The sequence below is a fragment of the Psittacula echo genome (genome assembly GCF_963264785.1).
Source record: "Psittacula echo genome assembly, chromosome: 10".
Lineage (NCBI taxonomy): Eukaryota > Metazoa > Chordata > Aves > Psittaciformes > Psittacidae > Psittacula > Psittacula echo.
The window spans coordinates 1,228,788-1,250,000 of NC_137741.1; the positions used below are offsets into that span (position 1 = coordinate 1,228,788).

Here is a 21,213-nt window from a genome sequence, read left to right on the forward strand (position 1 = left end):
AGGGGGGGAACCTTCACGGCCTTTAGTGGTCTTTTATTTGTAAGTGCTGTAAAAGCACACATCAAAATCTCACTCACACGCCCTGAGGCTTTTCAGTTTCCTTTGGAGGATGAAGACCGTTCAGGAAGGCATTTCACACCATGACATCCCTGTTTCAACCCCCCCATGGTACTGTATGAATTAAACTCTGCAGAAGTGCACTTTAACCAGCATGCCACTAGACTAGACTAAGCTTTACATACATATACATGTATGTATACAGATGTGCATTCTGCAGTTATATATCTAGATTGGGACATGTACATATGCATGTATATTGAATTAATCTTACCCAGATCTATGCATAGAAAATTTCTCAAAACAACCCGTTATCTCCAAAACCAACCCCAAACCACCAAAATGACAAGTCAGAACCAAGCCAGACTTGCTTAGAAACCAATTTTTAACTGAGAAGCTGCTTTCTAACATCACCACCTGCTTGCGCGTGTGTCTTGCAGCAGTTTCCAAGACCTGATGCACCTACTGGAGGACTATTTTTGCTCCAGCTAATCCTGGGGATGGCTGGTGCATCACGCCGACAACAGAGCACATGCTGTATCGATCCCTACTTTCAATTCCACTGCCTGCCTGGAGAAAATGCAGCAATATTGTGACCTTTCCACCCCTACTAAAATTCCCATTCCATCTGGCTTGAAACCAGAGTGAATTTCAGATGCTGAATGCAAGTCAAAAGACTGTAAACATGTCATTTTGGGATTTTGCAGTTTCTGGATTTGGCAGAGAAACAGCCACGATGCGATGGCTTAGAAAGTGAGGTACCAGAGGTCAGGCATACATCTGCATGCTCTGCAGCTCATCCTCACGTCCCATCTTGCTCCACCACATCATCCTCCCCCATACCCACCATGGCTCTTGATTTTCTCCATTTACACCATTCAGATACCTGCATGGTGTCTCCCAGCTTACCCAAGTCATGTAAACAGCTGAATTTATGTCCTAAATGGTGGTGAGGATCATGGAATCCCAGCCTGGTTTGGGTTGGAAGGGACCTTTAAAGCTCCTCCAGCTCCAGCCCCCTGCCACAGACAGGGACACCTTCCACTAGAGCAGCTTGCTCCAAGCCCTGTCCAACCTGGCCTTGAACACTGCCAGGGATGGGGCAGGACTGTGCCTGGAAGTGTGTCCTTAAGGCACCCTGGGGACCCAGAGCAGGTATCTGCTTTTAATTCACCTCTCTCTATCAAAGATCTAAATCAAAGGTCTAATATCAAAGGATTACCTGGAACTGGGCACTGATGCTGGGTGGTTTTTTCTTCTTATGGAGATGGAGGAGAGATTTGGTAATGCGGTCGTGCAGCGTCAGGTTGGTTAGGTGCTTGAGGGACTTCACATCCAGCATATGCTGAGGAAAGACAGACTCCATTTGTTCTTAATAAATATAACTAGCTCTTATCACCATGATGTCTGCTATAACCCTTTTTATCTCCTCTGCAGGGCTTCCTGAAGTGACCACCCTACTTAATCTCACCAGGAAACACAGAGGGATGTCTTGAAATGTACCTCTGCTCTATTTGGCCAGATCTCCCAGATCATGTTCCTCCTCTGAGGACTTGGCAAGGGCATCTTTGACCATGGGAAATTTGGCTCTCCTACCCGGTAAGGGCTGCAGACAAATTATTCTCTGTTAATCAGCAGTTCATCATTTAACTGTATCTGTGTCTCTCCAGGTGCAACGTGCACACAAGAGAGGAGTAAACCCAAAGTTTGCTCCTCTTGGTCTTCCATTCCTGACCACCAACACAGCACCAACAAGGACCACAACAAGCATTATTCTTCTAGGTACAACAGATCTCTTGGCATCTCTGAAAATAGAGTTAATGCAGCCAAGAAGGAGGGAAACTGAATATGATTAATCAAGCCTGATGTCCAACAGGCATTAGCCCTCTTGCATAACCTACCAGCTCATTTGAGTTTAGAGATTTAATTATCAAACTTCAGCAGCACGTATGTACTCTTTCCCAAGGGAAGGAAAAAAAGAGCCAGAGCAGGTCCAAGAAAGGAGCTCATACAGTATATCCCAGCACATCAGGGTTGAAATCCTTTGGTTTTAGATAAATTAAAGAGCCCTGAAGAAAGCTAAGTTGACCAAAGTCTTGATGCAGACACAAGTGGCCTTCCTCACACTCTTCCTGTAGCCTTAACCCACAGATCAGCAAGGTAAAAATGCTGCTTCTCACTCACCTTTGGGAGATTGGGTTTGGCTTTGAAGTTCTTGTTTCGCCTGGGGACATAACAAAAGGCTCAGGTTAATCCATGTGTGCAACTGCAGAATGGAGGAGTTGATGAAACAAGCTCTTCCAAACCCCCTTTAGCAGCTGCTTCCTGTGACCTGCACTTGAAATTGGGTGCTTCTGCATGCTGCAGACTAGGTGTACAAATTTAGTGGCACAGGTTAGAGAGGAAGGTATCCAGTTAAAGAGAATGGTTACGCTGGCAATGATGGGTTGCCAGAAACTGGACAGAGTGAGACAGCGGCATCGGGAACAATTGACCATCCTCCTGCTTTCACACAGCCTGTGTTAACTCCAGACAGCCGCAACATTCTCTGAACCTCCTGATGAGGCTGCAGCGTGAATCATCAGCATCATTTCCCCACCTAATTTGTAATGGAAACTTTGATACCATGCTAAAAAATGTGACTGCATTACATCGCTGTCATATCTGGAGACTGGTTTGACTGGCAGATTCATTCCTTCTCCCTGCGTCTGTTATTACGGATGAATGATAAGAGGTAAAAAAATGAGACGTGTAAAACATACAGGGGGTTGCTTTGACCCAACCATGAAACATGTCCAATTCTACTCGAAACCCTGCTATATTTATATTCTGTCTATTTACATTCCTCTAACCACCCACACTGCTCATTATGCTCCAGGAATAAAGCCAAAAACCCCTCCTTCTGTACTGACATGAGGATGCCGTGGGCCCTCTCCAGCAGCTTGCTGTTGGTGGCGTTGACAAATATCCCATCCTTGTCTAGGAAGGCGCCGGGGCTGGTGAGCCGGCTGTGCCGCATCCCCATCCGGCCATTCCAGCCAACCGCATAGGCATCACTGCAACACCAAACACCACACAGCGTTAGGAAGATATAAACCCCCCCAGTTCTAAGACAAAATAAGATAATAAAATAATCCATCAGTAGAAAATGAAAGTCACCATTTTATTCTTTTTACCACATCCTGGGCTGCATAAAAAGGAGTGTCATGAGCAGGTTGAAGGAGGTGATCCTGCCCCTCTACTCTGCTCTTGTGAGACCTCATTTGGAGCACTGCGTGCAGTTCTGGTATTCCCAGCATAAGGAGGACATGGAGCTGTTGGAGCACGTCTAAAGGAGGCCACGAGGATGATCAGGGACTGGAGCACCTCCCATATGAAGACAGGCTGAGAACACTGGGGCTGTTCAGCCTGGAGAAGAGAAGCTGAGTGGAGACCTCATAGCAGCTTCCAGTGTCTGAATGGGGCCTACAAGGATGCTGGAGAGGGACCCTTCATCAGGGACTGTAGCGATAGGATGAGCGGTGATGGGTTCAAACTGAAACAGGGGAGACTGAGATGAGCTCTTAGGCAGAAGCTCTTCCCTGTGAGGGTGCTGAGGCGCTGGCCCAGGGTGCCCAGAGAAGCTGTGGCTGCCCCATCCCTGGCAGTGTTCAAGGCCAGGTTGGACACAGGGGCTTGGAGCAAGCTGCTCTAGTGGAAGGTGCCTCTGACCATGGCAGGGGATTGGAACTGGATGATCTTAAAGTCCTTTCCAACTCAAACCATTCTATGATTCTATGATTCACTCCCATGGGGTGACTTCAGGATGCCAGACACCACATGAAGCAATTGGCTACTTAAGCACTTTTCAAAAATCAAATAATAATAAAAGGATCAAACTATCAGCAGGAGAATAACAGCTTCCAGCTGTCCCAGACAGAAGGCTTCTGTCTGCAGATACTCCAGTGGTCTGAAGGTACAAGACTATGACTTCTGCCATTAGCCTTGCTATCGTTAATAGAGTCACTACTTTAGATGATGCTAGTGCTGACTCTATATTCTTTAATTCACTCAATCATTTCATTAGGAAAAGAAAAAGCAAATGTCATTTGCAATAAACTAATTATTTGCCACAAATGAAGGATGCCAGCCCCAGCTGGCCTGAGAGGTTGGACCAGAATCACTCACTGAGACCTGATCACAAATCACTCATCCACACACAATCCTCTCTGCTGTAACAACTCTATCTCACTATCAACTATCCTCTCTATCAACCTTGCAGAAACCATCACATGAAATAAAGGTGATCTAAAGAAGGATGTGGAGTCTGCAACCCACCCGTCTCCCCTCCAAGCTGTCTCAGACAGGAGGAAAAGGAATAAGAGGAGAGTCAATGCAGCACCACTCTTCTGGTCATGTGGATGCTGAAGGATATGTGGCTTAAATGGGCCTCCGCTCACTTCTGAGGTCTAGGAACAAGGCAGCCTTTTGCCTTAAAGTCTTGATTTGGAGGAAGGGCAAACATCAAGTGCTGCATGGAAATTAAAAATTAAAGCCTGCAAAGTTGTTCTTTCTGCCAGCTCAAAGCCTGGAGCCAGATCCTTGGAGCCACGTGAGGCTGGAGTACAAGTCACCTCACTGCCTTGCCTCAGCGCCTTTCAGATCCCATCCCAGCCCCATTAAATCCTTTTTGACATGAGCAACTATTAAAAGAAAGGCTGAATCAGAGCAAAGTGAACCCCTGGCTGAGGACTTCAGGACCTGCTTCTTTTAAGCAGCCTGTTAGATTCAAGGAAGGATAGCAAGAAGCTTTACTATCTAGGTGATCTCTCCTGTCCACCTTCTTTGCTTTTATAGCTAAGAAACCTCCTATTTGCAGGAGGTGAAAAAGAATCACTAGTTGATGAGTACCACTAAACCTCAATGACCACTTACGGGATCAACAACCTATCATTAACCTTGGCCAACCTGAATGTACTCTGAGGCTTGAGACTGGCTGTGGATATATGGGCTCTGAACAAGACCAGGGAATAGAAACCCTTAGAAATGCCCATGAGGGATTGGAAAAAAAAAAAGAGATAAACCAACAGCTCTGTTATGGACACTTTAGGGTGGATACATGGATACGGCAATCGATGAAGCCTTCAGGGTACTTGGGAGGTCAATCATCTCACCAAGCTTAAACAACTGTTTCAAGACAGGTTGATCACCCCCTGCTTTCCTGCATGCTGCTTAGACATGACTGCACATAAACCAGCTTCATCAGTGAACAGAAACGGGCAGGAAAGCAGGCAGCCTGGCTGGTTTTGGTTAGCAATGGCACGGCTTTCATTGCCCGGTGGCTGGTGAAGGCACTTCCAAGACACAGCAGCTCCACAAGGCTCTGCTGAAGGCTGGTTTCAGCCCCCAGCATGTGCGAACCACCCGTCCGCTTTCTTCTGAGATCAGAGGCGAGCGCCTGGCTCGCTGGAGTGACTTCCTGCCTGATGTCATGCCTCAAACTCGCTTTGAGAAGCACGCCCCGGGCTATCCTGTGGGTTGGATGCACAACGCAGACTTATCAGTGACCGCATGATCACGAGATGGCTTTGAAAGCAAATTCCTGTCTAATTTAGGGCCATAAATTGCTTATCTGCTGGAAAGCTGTTAAAGTAAATCTCTCTGCGTGTTACCTTCACCCCCTGTATTTACCTCTTCTTGCTCAACAAGTGCAATTTAACCAAAATACCAACATTTATCAAGTGTGATAAGACACTTCAGATCAAAATCATCCACAATGAAAGGTGTATCAAAATCACTTGCCTACTCTGAAAGTGCAGGCTGGACTTCAGAGATCTTATGAGAGACCTGGTTTGTGCTTTCAGAAGGAAGAGGCACGGGCGACATTTGGGGACCCATCTCTGATGATGACCAAGAGAAACAAAAATCATGGACTGTGCTTCTAAGGCACCACACCAGGATGAACACAGGAGTTAGCACAGCTTCAAAACCACATTTTTCTGCAGATATACCAGTAAAGAGAGTAAACCATGTGTCCTGACCCTGCTGGGGTACAATTGCTGAGGATGATGAAGGAAGACACAGTAGCTGCTGCCTTTGATCCTGGCTGTTTAAAGCAACTTGGCTGCTATGCTGGCTTGGGTTAAGCCAAATAAATAGAGCTGACCACAGACTGAACTCCACGGTAAATAAACACATCCTCTTCTCTCACTGAGACAGGACTTTCCCTGCCTTTACTATGCCCCCTCACTGAAATAACGACAATGTTGTGGGCTATGAAGATGCCGCCAGCTCCAGCTCTCACACCAATGCACCTCCAAAGCTGGAGCCGGACAGTCGAGAAAAGCCCATCCCACCTCACAGATGTTCTTCGTGCACCACACCAGGTTTGAAGGCTTGCTAGAGAAACTGCAGAGCCTCTTATCTACATGAGAAGATCTCCACAGGGACAAAGTTTCATGTTACATCATGTTTAGGGAAACCTGTGCAACCACAAGTGCTAGAAACAGTGAATGTCATCTCTGAAGTCACCAACCTTCCTTGCCTCAAGTGTTACCATGTACCTACTATCGTCGTAACCCAACAGATTCAAGCTGCAGAGGCTTTAGCATTAGGAGAAAGAAAAGGAGAGGTGGGAAAGACTGATGTGAAGACAACCAGGGTTGTATCACCTTCCCACGACAGGGTCAGATTGCTTGCACAAGCTGGATTTGTGCCCAAACTTGAGAAGCGGCACAAGTTCATTAATTCAATCCAATATTTTTGGGGAAATCACATCCTCTCTGATCACTGGAAATAAGCCAACTTGTAATGATATCAGAACATTCAGTTCTCCTTCAGCAGGGTGCCACCACCACTCTCAAAGGGAAGAAACTCAGGGCCAGAGGGATATTCTAGTCTTGATGGCACTTGGAAGGCACGTGGTGAAAAAATCCAGACAATAAAAGCCACTTTTGTTCCCCTAGGATAAAAAGCAACACCACGTGTCTAATTTCTGTCTTCGCCATCTAGCATTAAAGCCAGTGAACAATGAGGTTTAATAACACATTTGTAGGGTATTTTAATTTACGTGGAAGGGAAGCCCACTGAGACACAAGGACCATTACAGGGGATTTGATGGACACGTTTCAGGAGACAGTCTCAGACTCCTCTTGATTTGTTCTGGACTTCTCGTGAACTCAAGTGCATCCATGACGATACACCCTGATGTCTGCAGCTCCAAGCAGTCATTTTAGGAGCTGAGGACGGTGCTCATCTGTTTCTCCAGCACACACACGTACTCAGAGGGAAGCAGAGATGCACGGTACCCTGTTAGAAGTGGTATTTGGATAATCAGACTTTTTGGGATCTGCAGAGGGATGGCACAAGAGTAGCTGGAGGAAAGAAGGAGGTTCTGTGCCCAGATACCCCTTTGAAATGAAGACACTGTGCTTTGCAAGCAACTCAATTATGAAATGGGTTTGGAAAACATTTTGCAGAAGAGGTATCTGTATATCAAAATGTAGACCTGAGTGCCTCTCAAGCAAAAAGGTCTCATTTAAAGTTGCTTGAATGGTCAGAACCTTCAAGGAAGGATTAAAAACTAAAACTGCACATAAACCCAGTAAAAATCAATCCTTTCTGAAGTTGACATGCTGCTTCCCCTTCAAAACAAGCAAACGTTTGACCAGGTACTATCTCAACTTCCCAGGTCCTCCACACTCAGTGGCATCTACTGCTTGCATGCAGTTCTGCACCCAAACACATCATTAGGCTTTTTGTGCCAGAAAAATCCTTGTTAGACTTTGATTTCCCTAATACTGGCACATTCATTAATATTTTTTGCAAGCTTCTTTTCACCTTGTACACCACACCACCTATAACTGTTGCCTTTTGACGCAGGAAAGCTGCTTTCCCTGCCTGCCGTTTAGATATCATCTCATAGCAGAGAAAGAATGAAGAGAAGACAAAATTAATAAGCTGAAAGAAACGTGAATATAGTCATGTATAACAACAAACAGTGCTCTCCCATCCCAGATTTCCCTGTTGTGCCAATGTAAAAAGCAAGAGACTTACCGCTGGGTCCTCTCGTTGATGGTGTTGACTCCCTGGAGGTCTGAGAGCGGTGTCCGTGGGCTCTTCCGAGTAATACCTAAACCAGCACATAAGAAAAGATGTTTCTAGCTGGCTCTTCACCCAGAGGCAATTAGCACAGCCATAGCTTAGCACTGATTACAGTGAGGAGGAGCATGTACGTGTCATGGCACATGCTGGGCATACAAGGGTGCCAAAGATGCCGACATTCCCATCATCTACTAAGTTTCACCTCTCTGCCACCGTCATCACCCTTATGAGTAACGTTGTTTGCTCACACCCGGTAATTCCCCTCCCACACCTGCACATAGTGTTACGGATGTGATGTCCCAGCTAGTAAGGAAACGCGGTACAGAGGTTGCTGTGATGATGGGGACCAGCCACTCATGTCCTGTATGTCCAAAATATTCCCAGGCTCTGTGCTGTGCATGGGACATCCCAGATGCTTGCATGGGCGAAACATCAGGACATAAGTAGGGTGCTTGGAAAAATGGTCATTTATTCCTTGCATCCAGTTAGAATTAAAGTTGGCTAGGGATATGGAAGATAACAGGAAGGGGTTCTATAGGTACATTGCAAATAAAAGACAGATTAGGGACAATGTGGGCCCTCTCCAGAAGCTATCAGAACTGGCTACCCTGGATTTGGAGAAGGCTGAAGTTCTTAATGACTTCCTTGCCTCCGTCTTCATTGACAAATGCTCTGAGGGCACCACCCAAGTCTTGGAAGGCAGACTCAGCAACTGTGAGAATGAAGACCTTAGGCCCACTGTAGGAGAGGATCTGATTCAAGACCATCTTAAGAACCTGAACATACACAAGTCCATGGGATCTGATGAAATTCAGCTGCAGGTCTTAAAGGAGCTGGCGAATGAAGTTGCTAAGCCACTGGCCATCATATTTGAAAAATCATGGCAGTCAGGTGAAAAAGGGCAATATAACCCCGATTTTCAAGAAGGGGAAAATGGATGACCCGGGGAATTACAGGCCAGTCACTCTCACCTCTGTGCCTGGCAAAGTCTTGGAGCAGATACTCCTGGAAGACATGCTAAGGCACATGAAAAACAACAAGGTGCTTGGTGACAGCCAGCATGGCTTCACTAAGGGGAAATCCTGCCTGGCCAATTTGGTGGCCTTCTATGATGGGGCTACGGAACTGATGGACAGGGGCAGAGCAGTTGATGTCATCTACCTGGACTTGTGCAAAGCGTTTGACACTGTCCCACACGACATCCTTGTCTCTAAATTGGAGAGACATCAATTTGATGGGTGGACCACTCGGTGGATAAAGAACTGGCTGGATGGCTGCACGCAAAGAGTTGTGGTCAATGGCTCGATGTCCGGCTGGAGACCAGTAACCAGTGGTGTCCCTCAGGGATTGGTGTTGGGACCGGTCTTGTTCAACATCTTTGTCGGTGACATGGACAGTGGGATTGAGTGCGCCCTCAGCAAGTTTGCCGATGACACCAAGCTGTGTGGTTCGGTTGATACGCCGGAGGGAAGGGATGCCATGCAGAGGGACCTCGACACGCTTGTGAGGTGGGCTGATGCCAACCTGATGAAGTTTAACCATGCCAAGTGCAAGGTCCTACACCTGGGTCGGAGCAATCCCAGGCACAGCTACAGGTTGGGCAGAGAAGAGATTCAGAGCAGCCCTGCAGAGAAGGACTTGGGGGTGTTGGTCGATGAGAAAATGAACATGAGCCGGCTGCAGTGTGCGCTCGCAGCCCAGAAAGCAACCGTATCCTGGGCTGCATCAAGAGGAGCGTGACCAGCAGGTCGAAGGAGGTGATCCTGCCCCTCTGCTCTGCTCTCGTGAGACCTCACTTGGAGTATTGTGTGCAGTTCTGGTGTCCTCAACATCAAAAGGACATGGAACTGTTGGAACAAGTCCAGAGGAGGCCATGAGGATGATCAGGGGAGTGGAGCACCTCCTGTATGGAGACAGGCTGAGAAAGCTGGGGCTGTTCAGCCTGGAGAAGAGAAGCTGCATGGAGACCTCATAGCAGCCTTCCAGTATCTGAAGGGGGGCTATAAGGATGCTGGGGAGGGACTCTTCGTCAGGGACTGTAGTGACAGGAGAAGGGGTAACGGGTTCAAAATTAAACAGGGGAAGTTTAGATTGGATATAAGGAAGTTCTTTACTGTAAGGGTGGTGAGGCACTGGAATGGGTTGCCCAAGGAAGTTGTGAGAGCCTTGGGTGACAGGGTCTAGTGGTAGGTGTCCCTGCCCATAGCAGGGGGGTTGGAACTTGATGATCTTAAGGTCCTTTCCAACCCAAACCATCTATGATTCTATGATTCTACTTCTTCTCTTCCTGAAGAGATATGGACAGGGACACAGGTAGCAAGTAGTATATACTGCATGGGGAGGCTTTATTGCCTATGGAACCTATACCCTTTGATAGGGGTAGTTCTAGAGTAATTTCTATGTGATACAAAGCCAAGGAATTTTTCATGCATGGTTACAGAAGCAGACATTTCAAGCTCTCATCTTCCCCAAAGTGGAAATATTTTGTAACCAAGCATTTAGGAAGACAGAAGACAATTTTTGTAGACAACAAAATGCTTTTCAAGTCACTAAACTACAGACATTTAAAGACTCGATAAGCTTGAATTTGACATGAAAACAGCCAAGCAATATTTTAACTGTCTCAAAATTGCTGCTGTGAGACAGAAAACACGGCAACATTCACCTGAACATGGGAACAATGGGTATTCCCTACCCCGAGTTGGCTGCAGAGGACCAAAAAATTGCAAAACCTCTTCTCTAAAAAGAAAGTCTAAATTGTAATTTTCAGCAGAATAGGAAGAGGCAATAGCATCTCCCCTCCATGTTTATCACTTCCTTATATAATGTAGCCCAAATGTTGAGCTAAAAGGTGGCCTAAGATTCTGTTTAGTCTGAAGATGAATACAAAGCGCATACACAGAGATCTGAGCCCACGCCGCTGATCTGCTGTTCCTCAGAGCCTGAAGACAGACTTCTACCAAACCTCAACAGGTGACAGCCCTTTAACGGGACATCTCCTGTTCTCCTTGACCTGTGGAGATATTATAACACCTTGTCTTGAAGCCTGAACATTTGGCAGGAGATGCCTGGAAAAGCTGATGGTTCACTTGGTTAAGTTGTCCAAATATCCTAGAAATCTGAGCAAAAGGGAATCCAGGAATGTGATGCCACAGGTCATCTTTGATCCTGCCTGTGCAGGACCAAACCACTCCTGCTGAGAAGGTTTTGCAGTCTCCAGCTCTGGAGACTTTTGGAAAGCAAGCCAGGCACTCTACCCGAGTGCCTAGCTACGTCTAGAGTTCAAAACTCTCCCTTTAATCCCTCTTTTTGCCATGAATGACATTTTTTGTTCCATTTCTCATCCTGGGAACGTTCTTTTGCCCCTTTCAAGACTGGCATTTCTGTGCTCAGTTGTAAGGGGGGGTGGAATGAGAATAATCAGAAATCTGCTTAAAATACTGTGTTAGTATTTTTTGTGGCTGGTTTTACACTAAGAAAGCACCCAAAGTCTAACTGTATCCATTTTTTTTACATAGTATCTATGCCTGGATACTTCCCCATTCAGGCACAGAAGGTTTCTCTAACCTAAAGAATTTCATCCGAATGGGGTTTTACTAGTATTTCTAAGACTTTTTTAGAACGAGTCCTTCTTTTTTGGGCAAACTCTGTCCTACTTCACTTCTCTGCACTCCCTACCGAAGAAATCCCTGAGAGAAAAAGCCCAAAACACCATCTTAACCCAACAAGCTGGGCTGAAGCTATGAAGACAAGGTTGTAATAAAGTATTACTGCAACTGCACCTTGCATTGCTTGGGAAAAGGGAATTTCTAGTTTAGGCTTCCAGATAACAGTTGCATCAAACCCACATCATAATTCTACCAGTTTAGTACCTTTAGTGACTTTTTGATTAATAAAAGTTATGGCCACAAGCTGGGTTAAAGACTTCTCTACATTGCACATCACTTGGCTCTTAAAACCAGCAGGCATACATGCTGCAACCAAAGATGTTGTTAGATTGATGCCACCTCTTTTCTGGGAAATAAAAAGTGGGGGTTTTTTTAGACATGAAAGGAAAAAAGGTGTTAGATTTAAGCTGACAAGTCACACAAGGTTTTGGGAATTCTGTACAGTAAAGACAGGCTATTAAATTGTGTATATGAATACACTGCATGCAAGGAGCAGTGGTGTGAGTGGAAACCACTCGTTCCCTTGCCCACCTTTGGTCTTGAACTCAGAAATGCCTAAACCCAGCACCTTCCTCTGGTGGAAGACCACCAATTAACTGATTAGACCCAAAGACATCAGTGAAGCAGCTGAGATGGTAAGGGAAGGGTGATCAGTTGGCTGCACAAGCTACATAGCAAGTGACCTAGAGGGAATCTCAATATACTCATCAAATCAATTAGTTTTCTCTCTGTGCACAACTAGAACTAACTGTGACCAGCAGGTCAAAGGAGGTGATCCTGTCCCTCTGCTCTGCTCTTGTGAGATCCCACTTGCAGTAGTGTGTACAGTTCTGGTATCCTCAACATAAGGAGGACATGGAGCTGCTGGAACAAGTGCAGAAGAGGCCACGATGATGATCAGGGGCTGGAGCACCTCTCATACAAAGACAGGCTGAGAACATTGGGGCTGTTCAGCCTGGAGAAGAGAAGCTGCGTGGAGACCTCATAGCAGCTTCCAGTGTCTGAAGGATGCTGGAAAGGGACTCTTCATCAGGGACTGCAGTGATAGGACAAGGGGTGATGGGTTTAAACTTAAACAGGGAAATATAAGGATATATTTTTGCATGGAGACCTCATAGCAGCCTTCCAGTATCTGAAGGGGGCCTACAAGGATGCTGAGGAGGGACTCTTCTTTAGGGACTGTAGTGACAGGACAAGGGGTAACGGGTTAAAACTTAAACAGGGGAAGTTTAGATTGGATCTAAGGAAGAAATTCTTTACTGAGAGGGTGGTGAGGCACTGGAATGGGTTGCCCAGGGAGGTTGTGAATGCTTCATCCCTGGCGGTGCTCAAGGCCAGGTTGGACGAAGCCTTGGGTGGCATGGTTTAGTGTGAGGTGTCCCTGCCCATGGCAGGGGGGTTGGAACTGAATGACCTTAAGGTCCTTTCCAACCCTAACTATTCTATGATTCTATGATTCTATATAAGGAAGAAGCTCTTCCCTGTGAGGGTGCTGAGGCGCTGGCCCAGGGTGCCCAGAGAAGCTGTGGCTGCCCCATCCCTCGCAGTGCTCAAGGCCAGGTTGGACAGAGCCTTGGGTGACCGGGTCTAGTGGTAGGTGTCTCTGCCCACAGCAGGGAGTTGGAACTGGATGATCTTAAGGTCCCTTCCAACCCAAACCATTCTATGGTTCTAATCGCACAATTCCAGATCTATTTAGTCCCTCTCTCAAGGATGCCATGGATGTAACCTCACCCAACTTGTAGGAAAAGCCAAGTCCCTGGGGCCAACCTCAGGACGCGCATCCTCGCCTGTGGGACCTGCAAACCCACTAAATTCAGGACCAAAAAAATGTACATGTTCCAACCCCATTTTAAGCCCGCCTGAGCCATGAAGCCTGGGGAAGCAGCTTGCAGGAGCACACCCTGCGTGAAGACGTGAATGACTTCTGAAAGCAGAACATCAATTACTCGTTTGTCTGGTCCATAGTAGCACCTATGGAATTGCTACTCTCAGGTCCACGTGTCTCCTAAGAGAGACCAAAGTGTGTTGACGACTGTATAGTAAGTGAGGTTTTAAAATGTTAAGCTCAACACTGAGCTCAACTCACTGCTTCACCTTAAGTTGAAGCTGTTTCTGTGTGTCTCTTGAGTTTCATGAATTGCCTTCCCACGTAAGCAACAGCAAATGTAACATCCCCCAGACTTCCCATATGGCTCAGCTAACTTACAAATTAAAATTGAACTGATTAATTAATTGCAATTAAAGTTACACCACTGATAATTGTCTTTCTTTTCAGTACTTCTTTAGTAGTATCAATAAGGTCACTTAGTACAAAACCATTTAATAAACCCACTGATGAGCTTGTCTTACTGCTTTATATCTCCTTATAGCAATAGTGGGAGCTTGCAGGAAAAAATAATGTCATTTAAGTTAAGAATTAAAGTCTAAATTAAGAATTAAAACACCTCTGCTCCCCCAGTGCTACATGCTGGAGAAAGCACGGAGATCTGATATAAGGTTTTTTGCAGGAGCAGCATACTTGTGAAGACTTCACATGCAACTGCTGTACTTACCGTGCTCAGCTCTAGAGAAAAAACCTGGGTGTTTGGCATTTACACCTAAGTTGCACAATGTTGAAGTTAACAACTGGGGCTGGGGATTTGCCCTTGTGCCCTTGCAGGCTGCATAGAGCAGTGCACTAATTCTGTAAGCTTTAATGTGCAACATAAAGGAAGAGAATAATGGCAGGAAAATGGTATATCTAAAGATACAAGCACCAAATGTATATTTTATATATATATAATACAGTAGTGCAGGCAAGAGTGTCCATGTTGTCATGCAGGATGAGTTTATTACATGACAGAGGAGTGAGGAGGAAGAAATGGAGACCAAGTGCATCATTACTCAACTCATTCTGGAAAACATTGCCAAAGGCTTTAGTTTTAAGTAAAAGCCCTCAGAGACAGTATTTTCACAAGCTAAAGTTATTTTGGAAGTCCAATGAAATCTCAATGAAGTCAAATTGCAGCTGTATCAGCCACAGACTTGTGGTGCTGCTCATTCCTACCGGGCCTGCGGAGTTTGGAGCTTGTTATCACCCGTGTGATAACAAAAATAAACCACTCCAAAAATACCCCTGGCATCAGCCTCCTGGCTTAATGTCAGTGAATAAACAAGGAAACCACCAACACAATGATGTGCTATCTCAAGAGATGTGGGTTTGGACTTAATTTTCCTCTCCAAACTCAGCCTAATAATTTCCCAATAGGCTCAAAATTGTTATTCTTCGATGCTTGAAGGCTCCTTGGGTGGTTTTTTTCACCCTTTCTCGGATGAATGCACCTGGTTTCCATTTCTTGTGTGAGTGTCGTATCAGAGGGAAGGGCGGGTGGTGGAGCCTTACTGTACTTCTCCTCCTTGCATCTCTGCAGGATCTCTAAGCTCCTCTGGTGAACTGGGTGATGGAGAAAGCTAAAACTATCCACACTTTTCAAAACCGCACATGGCACTGCATCATCATGCCCTTGGGAAGCAAAATGAAAACAAAACAGAAAATTGAGAGACGAGAAAGATTATACTAAGCAGAAATCAGGAGAGGGTAAAGAACAAGCCCGAAGGACGCGAGAGCTTGAGGGTCATGTGTTTTTTGGTGCTTGACACAATTTAACCTTGGGTTCCTCTGGACACGGAGCCATGGCACAGGAGCAATGGGCTGGACCACATCCCAACCCTGCTTATAATCCTTTATAGGATCCAGAGTATAATCACTTTCTAATCACTCTGAGATTATTTGGGCAAACAATAGATGATTTGATAAATTTTGGTTTTATTAACTGCTTTTTAAAATCTTTTCCATGCCTCTGTCAGGCGTTATCTGCAGTTCCCTGTGTGGATGCTCCTGGACACAGTCACCTCAAATTTCCATTTTGCACCCCAGTGCCCCACTTTGATCAGACATTGGTAATTAAAAGGAAAAAGAAATGGTTTGTATTAAACAAGGGTTCCATATTCCTCGAGGGCAGAGGACACAGGATCTGGAGATACATAGAATGGGTTTGAGGTCAAAAGTTGGAAGAAACCTTCATCGTGTGGCCACTTTTGATGGCCTAGCTCTGACCATAGGGTGGAGGAGAGGTTACACAGGTGACAATGTGTGAACAGGCAGCACCTTTCCACCATCGTTTAAGTGGCCAAGCCATGGGATACATCGCGCTCCCGTTGAGCCACGATGAGGTCACCGAGGAGTTACCTTGTGTCAGCACTGAAGCATTTCATACCAACACATTTAATCATCAGAAAGGACTGATCTGAACTTTCCAGAGGAACACTGTCAAGGGGCATCTTCCTCACATTAACACCGCTTCATGCTGCTCACTTTGATCTCAAAGACCCTTTTTTGGTTGCTATCACATTTGTTTGGCACACACAGTTTGGCTTTTTTTATTCTTTCAGTGTGTATGTGGTTTTTTTGGTGTCAAGCTTCAGGACTAAACCTGCAGAAGTCAAAAGCATCATTTTTGAGAAGACATTATCACGTAGGGCAGCCACAATAGGCACTAACCCAAAGAGCAACCTTTGTTGGGCTGAATGCAAAGGCAGAGCCCACTGAGGGAGGGCAAAGCCCCAGAACCATGAACCCTTTGTCAGAGAGGATTTAGGTTCATGTCCATCAAAAGCAAGATGAGAAAGCTGGGAGTCTCCACAGCCTGGTTTGAACAGCATCAGTTCTTCCAACCCCTTTAAGGCCAGGTTGGACAGAGCCTTGGGCAACATGGTCTAGTGTGAGGCATCCTTGCACATGGCAGCGGGTTGGAACTAGATGATCTTAAGGTCCTTTCCAACTCAAACCCTTCTGTGATTCCATCAGTTTTCCCTAACAAAAAACTAGGGGTTTTTTTTGGTAATAAATTCATATTGATGACACAGCAAAAAATGTCAATTAGCCAAATTTCTTCCCTAAAAAACTTGATAATGTTCCTTTAATTGAAGTTCACTAACAAAATCTAGTTCAAATGTGTAGTTCCCCTGATAAACTCAACTATAATAATAATAAAATCAAATTATTGAGGAAGTCCACCCTTCAGCTAACTGCAGCCTGCCAGCTCCTCAGTGTTTCATCCAAGGCGGGTTGTCAGCGCTGTAAGACGTATCTCCTGGGCAGACGAGAAAGGTACCCAACAAAAGTCACAGTGGTACTGCTTTGCTGCTCTACCCCTCCACGTTAACAAGGGCAATCATCAGTTACTAAAAGCTGCACTACTGGGATATTAGGAGCACAAAAAAAGGAGAGTCCCCAAAGCAGGCAGGAAGGAATGCTGATTATCCCCACAGAAGCATCCGTAGCACTGGCTGCCACTGCTGGCATAGAGAAGATAACCAAAAGGATGATGCAAAAAGAGAGCAGAGCAGAAGTTTGCAGAGCTGCTTATACGTAAGCTGGAGATTTGCCATGAAAATCCCCGTTGAGTATTGCAAGCGTGACTTGTGCAGGCCTTCAGACGGCGAAAAGCAAAGGAGACGCATTTGGGTTTAAGACAAAAGAGTGCAAAGAGCCTTAAATAAAACCAAAGGGTGCTTCAGATATTTTCCTACTGATTCATTACGCCTGCCTGGTGGACGGGAGCAGCAGCAGACAGGACCTCAGAAACCAACAACCAAAGTCTAAGTGAACATTAAGCGTGCACCCTTGGCTGAACGTACATGTGTGAAGTTATTTTCTGCTCATCTACCATAACGTTATCGAAAGCCCCACGTCTGTGGGCAGTAACACATTCAAATCAGGCTAAGTAAAGCCAGCAAGGTTTGGTAAAAATCCAAACTAGACCTAAACCACAGCCTGTCTGTGGTTGTCTATTGAGATGGAGTGATTTTAGTGATTCTTTATTAATTCATCATTATGGTGCCTCTCCAGAGAGGCCATAGGCAGTTGAATGTGAGTGGTCCCAGCTCCGCCAGTAGAGCAAGTTTTCCCAATGGATAAGGTGCACCTCAGTATGGGAATTAGATTTAGGTAATCTCCTCCCACTAGTTCTGCCTCTATAATGGTGACTTTCTCATGACTTTTTCCCAATTCATGCTGAAGATGCACATAGAAATATAGAGTATAAATTACCTGAGGATTGTTGGGTACCTTAAGACAAACCTTATCCAGCTTTCTGAGGCACTTTGTTCTTTTGTTTTGACTCCAAACTCAGCAGTTACAAAGCACAAAGCCATTTGAAAGCAGGCTAAAGAATCCCAGATAGATAAAAGAGTGCTAGAAAATGTTTAGAAATCCAGCCACTAGCGTGTGTTGGTTAGTTTTGGTATGGAAAGAAATGGCAATGCAAGAACTGAATCTCAGAATTGCCTGAAACCCCCCTGGACTCTATTTTATACCTATATATTGGTATATAGATACAGATATAAGCAAGTTATTGCCACAAACTGAAGACTGAAAAGCAGAAAGCTAGCCCGTAGGAGATGAGCATGGCAGGCACAACTGATTGCCAGACACAGAAAGCGAAGCAGGGCTTGAAATCAGCTCTTATTTCCCAAGACTGAACATATTTTTACTATCTCCTTGACCAGCATGCTTCAGTTCAGCCGGGGTTTAGTCCAAGATGGTCAGAAAATGCAAACATGGATTTTGGTATCCAACTTGAGTGAAGTTTCTCCCAATGCCAAATATTTTGCCATCTACTTCTTGGTGTTATGGAACACCACTGTCTGTAAATGGTGCCAGATAGGTTCATGAGAAACACCTTTGCTCTAACATCACACCTGGGAGGTTTTAAAGTCTCAACAGCCAAAAGCTGATTCCTGCCTCCTCTCCTCTTTGGGATGCACATCCTCTTTTGGATTCACCCCAAACAAGAAAAATATTCTTTCCACTGTATGGTTCCCATTGCTATGTCCCTTGTCTCAGGCTCCTTGGCTCTCCTTGATGCATACCTCTCCGACTGAAAACTTCATGGTGCAGCTCTGCACTTTGTTTTAACTCAGCTGACATTTACCCTGCTGAGTCTCTAATTTCATCATGAATTTCAAGCCCTCTTGTGCCCAGAAATTAATAGTAATAGCTTGTACCCATCTTCCCCAAATTGGTTTATGCAGAGAAATGGTCCAAAAGCACAGCCAGGTATTGCCTGCCACAGCATGATGATGCACCATCACTTTCCTTTAATTTAATGCCCTTGCGCTCAGCACGAAGTGGTTCTGGATGGCTGCGAAGCAATGAATTTTGCTAGACAAGAGACACGCTCTCTTGCAGCTTAAAGGGTGAACAGCTTGAAAAATTACAGAGAAAAGTTAGTGCCTTTTTTTGTTTCCAGTTCAAGAATTCCTAGAAAATATAACTTGGCCTTATTTGCTAAATAATTGTTATGCTTCTGTTTGAGTCATTCCGGTTTTCCTATGCATGCATTCTACAGAAAGGAAAAGTTAAAGCAGCAAAGTGAAATTCTTCCCTTACAATGCGTTCAAATCCAAATGTACATTTCAATGGAACTTGTGCACAGCAAAAATGGACATTTTAATGATTTTTGAATAGACAAATCACTCCTAAAAAGTGAGGCTACCAAAAATACCATGGTAATACATCAGACCTAAGTTGCTGCTGAAAAGCAGGCGCTAGATTTAGGACATAGACACACGTACCAGTTTTCTTCTCCACGTATCGTTTTCCAGCCTCCCTAAAGGCAACCATGGCCCTGAAGAACGCCCGCAGGATGGCCCAGCGGAAGACAGCCACTGGATCGATCCCAATCATCCCGCAGATGAAGGCATTCTTGCTGCTTCGAAGAAGAGCTACAATGTCCGGGCGCATGTGATCTGTGTTCTTCTCACGGAAATCCTAGGGAAAGACATAAGGGTGGGGGGGGGAAGAGGAAAATAAACAATCATCTACAAGATACAGCAGGTCAGATCTGGATGCCCCAGGGACAGCATGACTATTGAATCTGCTTCTGTCTCTTTTTCTGCCCCTATATTAGGCACCTGGTTATGTCTAGAAAAGAAATGTTTTACCCCGAAGCACTCTGAAGCATCGTAAAGCTGATGCATATCCTGGGCTGCATCAAAAGAAGCGTGACCAGCAGGTCAAAGGTGGTGATCCTGCCTCTCTGCTCTCATGAGACCCCACTTGCAGCACTGTGTGCACAGTTCTGGTGTCCTCTACATAAGAAGGACATGGGGCTGTTGGAGCAGGTCCAGAGGAGGCCACGAGGATGATCAAGGGCTGGAGCACCTCCCATATGAAGAGAGGCTGAGAACACTGGGGCTGTTGAGCCTGGAGAAGAGAAGTTGCATGGAGACCTCAGAGCGGCCTTCCAGTATCTGAAGGGGGCTACGAGGATGCTGGAGAGGGACCCTTCATCAGGGACTGCAGCGACATGACAAGGGGTGATGGGTTCAAACTGAAATAGGTGAGTTCAGGTTAGATATAAGGAAGAGCTCTTCCCTGTGAGGGTGGTGGGACACTTGCACTGGTTACTCAGAGAAGCTGTGGCTGCCCCATCCCTGGCAGTGTTTAAGCCCAGGTTGGAAGGGGCCTGTTGACATGGTCTAGTGTGAGGTGTTCCTGCCTGTGGCAGGGGGTTGGAACTGGATGGTCTTAAGGTCCCTTCCAACACAAACCATTCTATGATTGTATGATTTCATGCTTAAGTTTGTCACATGCATTTACTGCGTCACAAACACAATTACAGCTTTGCAGTTGTAAATCCTGAGGCTGTTTCTCACATAGGCTCAGCTGCCCACCAGAATTGCTTCTGCTATTAAGTGGAATGAATATAAATAGTGCCAACTTTGAAATCATTTGAATGGCATTTCCAAAAGTCCCTGCAGCAGTGAGATGCTCAGCCCTATGGTTGTGTAACCTATGTTAAAAAATGGTGAACGATGAAAACCATGGGATTTTCTACACAAACCAAGCCCAGAAAGGCTACCAAATACCCAATCTCAACCCATCACTGGGACAAAATCAACCTCAGCATGCATCCCTAAATTCTTCCCCAAAATGCTAACACACAGAGCTCACAGCATGGAGGAGAACAGGATGATACAATCCTCATCACCTTCTCATTTCAGCCAAGCTTTTTACCAAACACTTCTCTCTTAACCCTCATGTCTCTTCTCCAGCCAAGCCCTCTCCAAAGCTGCTCTGTGGAGCTGTTGGGGCTCTGCTTCCCCATCACAGTTAGGAGATTTACATGAAAACAACTGCTGCGTGACTGACCTTCACTCCATACTTCACTTTGCCCGCGTAGTGTCTGATGATGAAAGCTGGCTCCATGACTGCTGGAAATTCAATGTAGGAGTTCCCTTCATGTTGACGTTTAAACTTGTCCAGCAGCGTCTGGTTTGTGGCTTGAGGAAAACTGAGTGGAAAGAATTCAAAAGAAGACAACCATAAACCCAATGAAAAAGCTTTTACACTTCTTTC

At 45.5% G+C, this 21,213-nt stretch overlaps 1 protein-coding gene across 1 annotated transcript in view; it reads right to left on the reverse strand.

Annotated features, from left to right (window-relative positions):
* MYO9A (myosin IXA) overlaps positions 1-21,213 on the reverse strand; it is a gene marked incomplete at both ends in the record, with an annotated part of 156,205 nt that overhangs the window by 32,162 nt on the left and 102,830 nt on the right. The window contains 7 exons of the mRNA XM_080626175.1: positions 1,280-1,402; positions 2,242-2,281; positions 2,970-3,113; positions 8,092-8,167; positions 15,193-15,312; positions 19,428-19,623; positions 21,007-21,148. Coding sequence (XP_080482301.1) covers positions 1,280-1,402; positions 2,242-2,281; positions 2,970-3,113; positions 8,092-8,167; positions 15,193-15,312; positions 19,428-19,623; positions 21,007-21,148 — 841 coding nt within the window. The remainder of the gene's footprint in view (positions 1-1,279; positions 1,403-2,241; positions 2,282-2,969; positions 3,114-8,091; positions 8,168-15,192; positions 15,313-19,427; positions 19,624-21,006; positions 21,149-21,213) is intronic.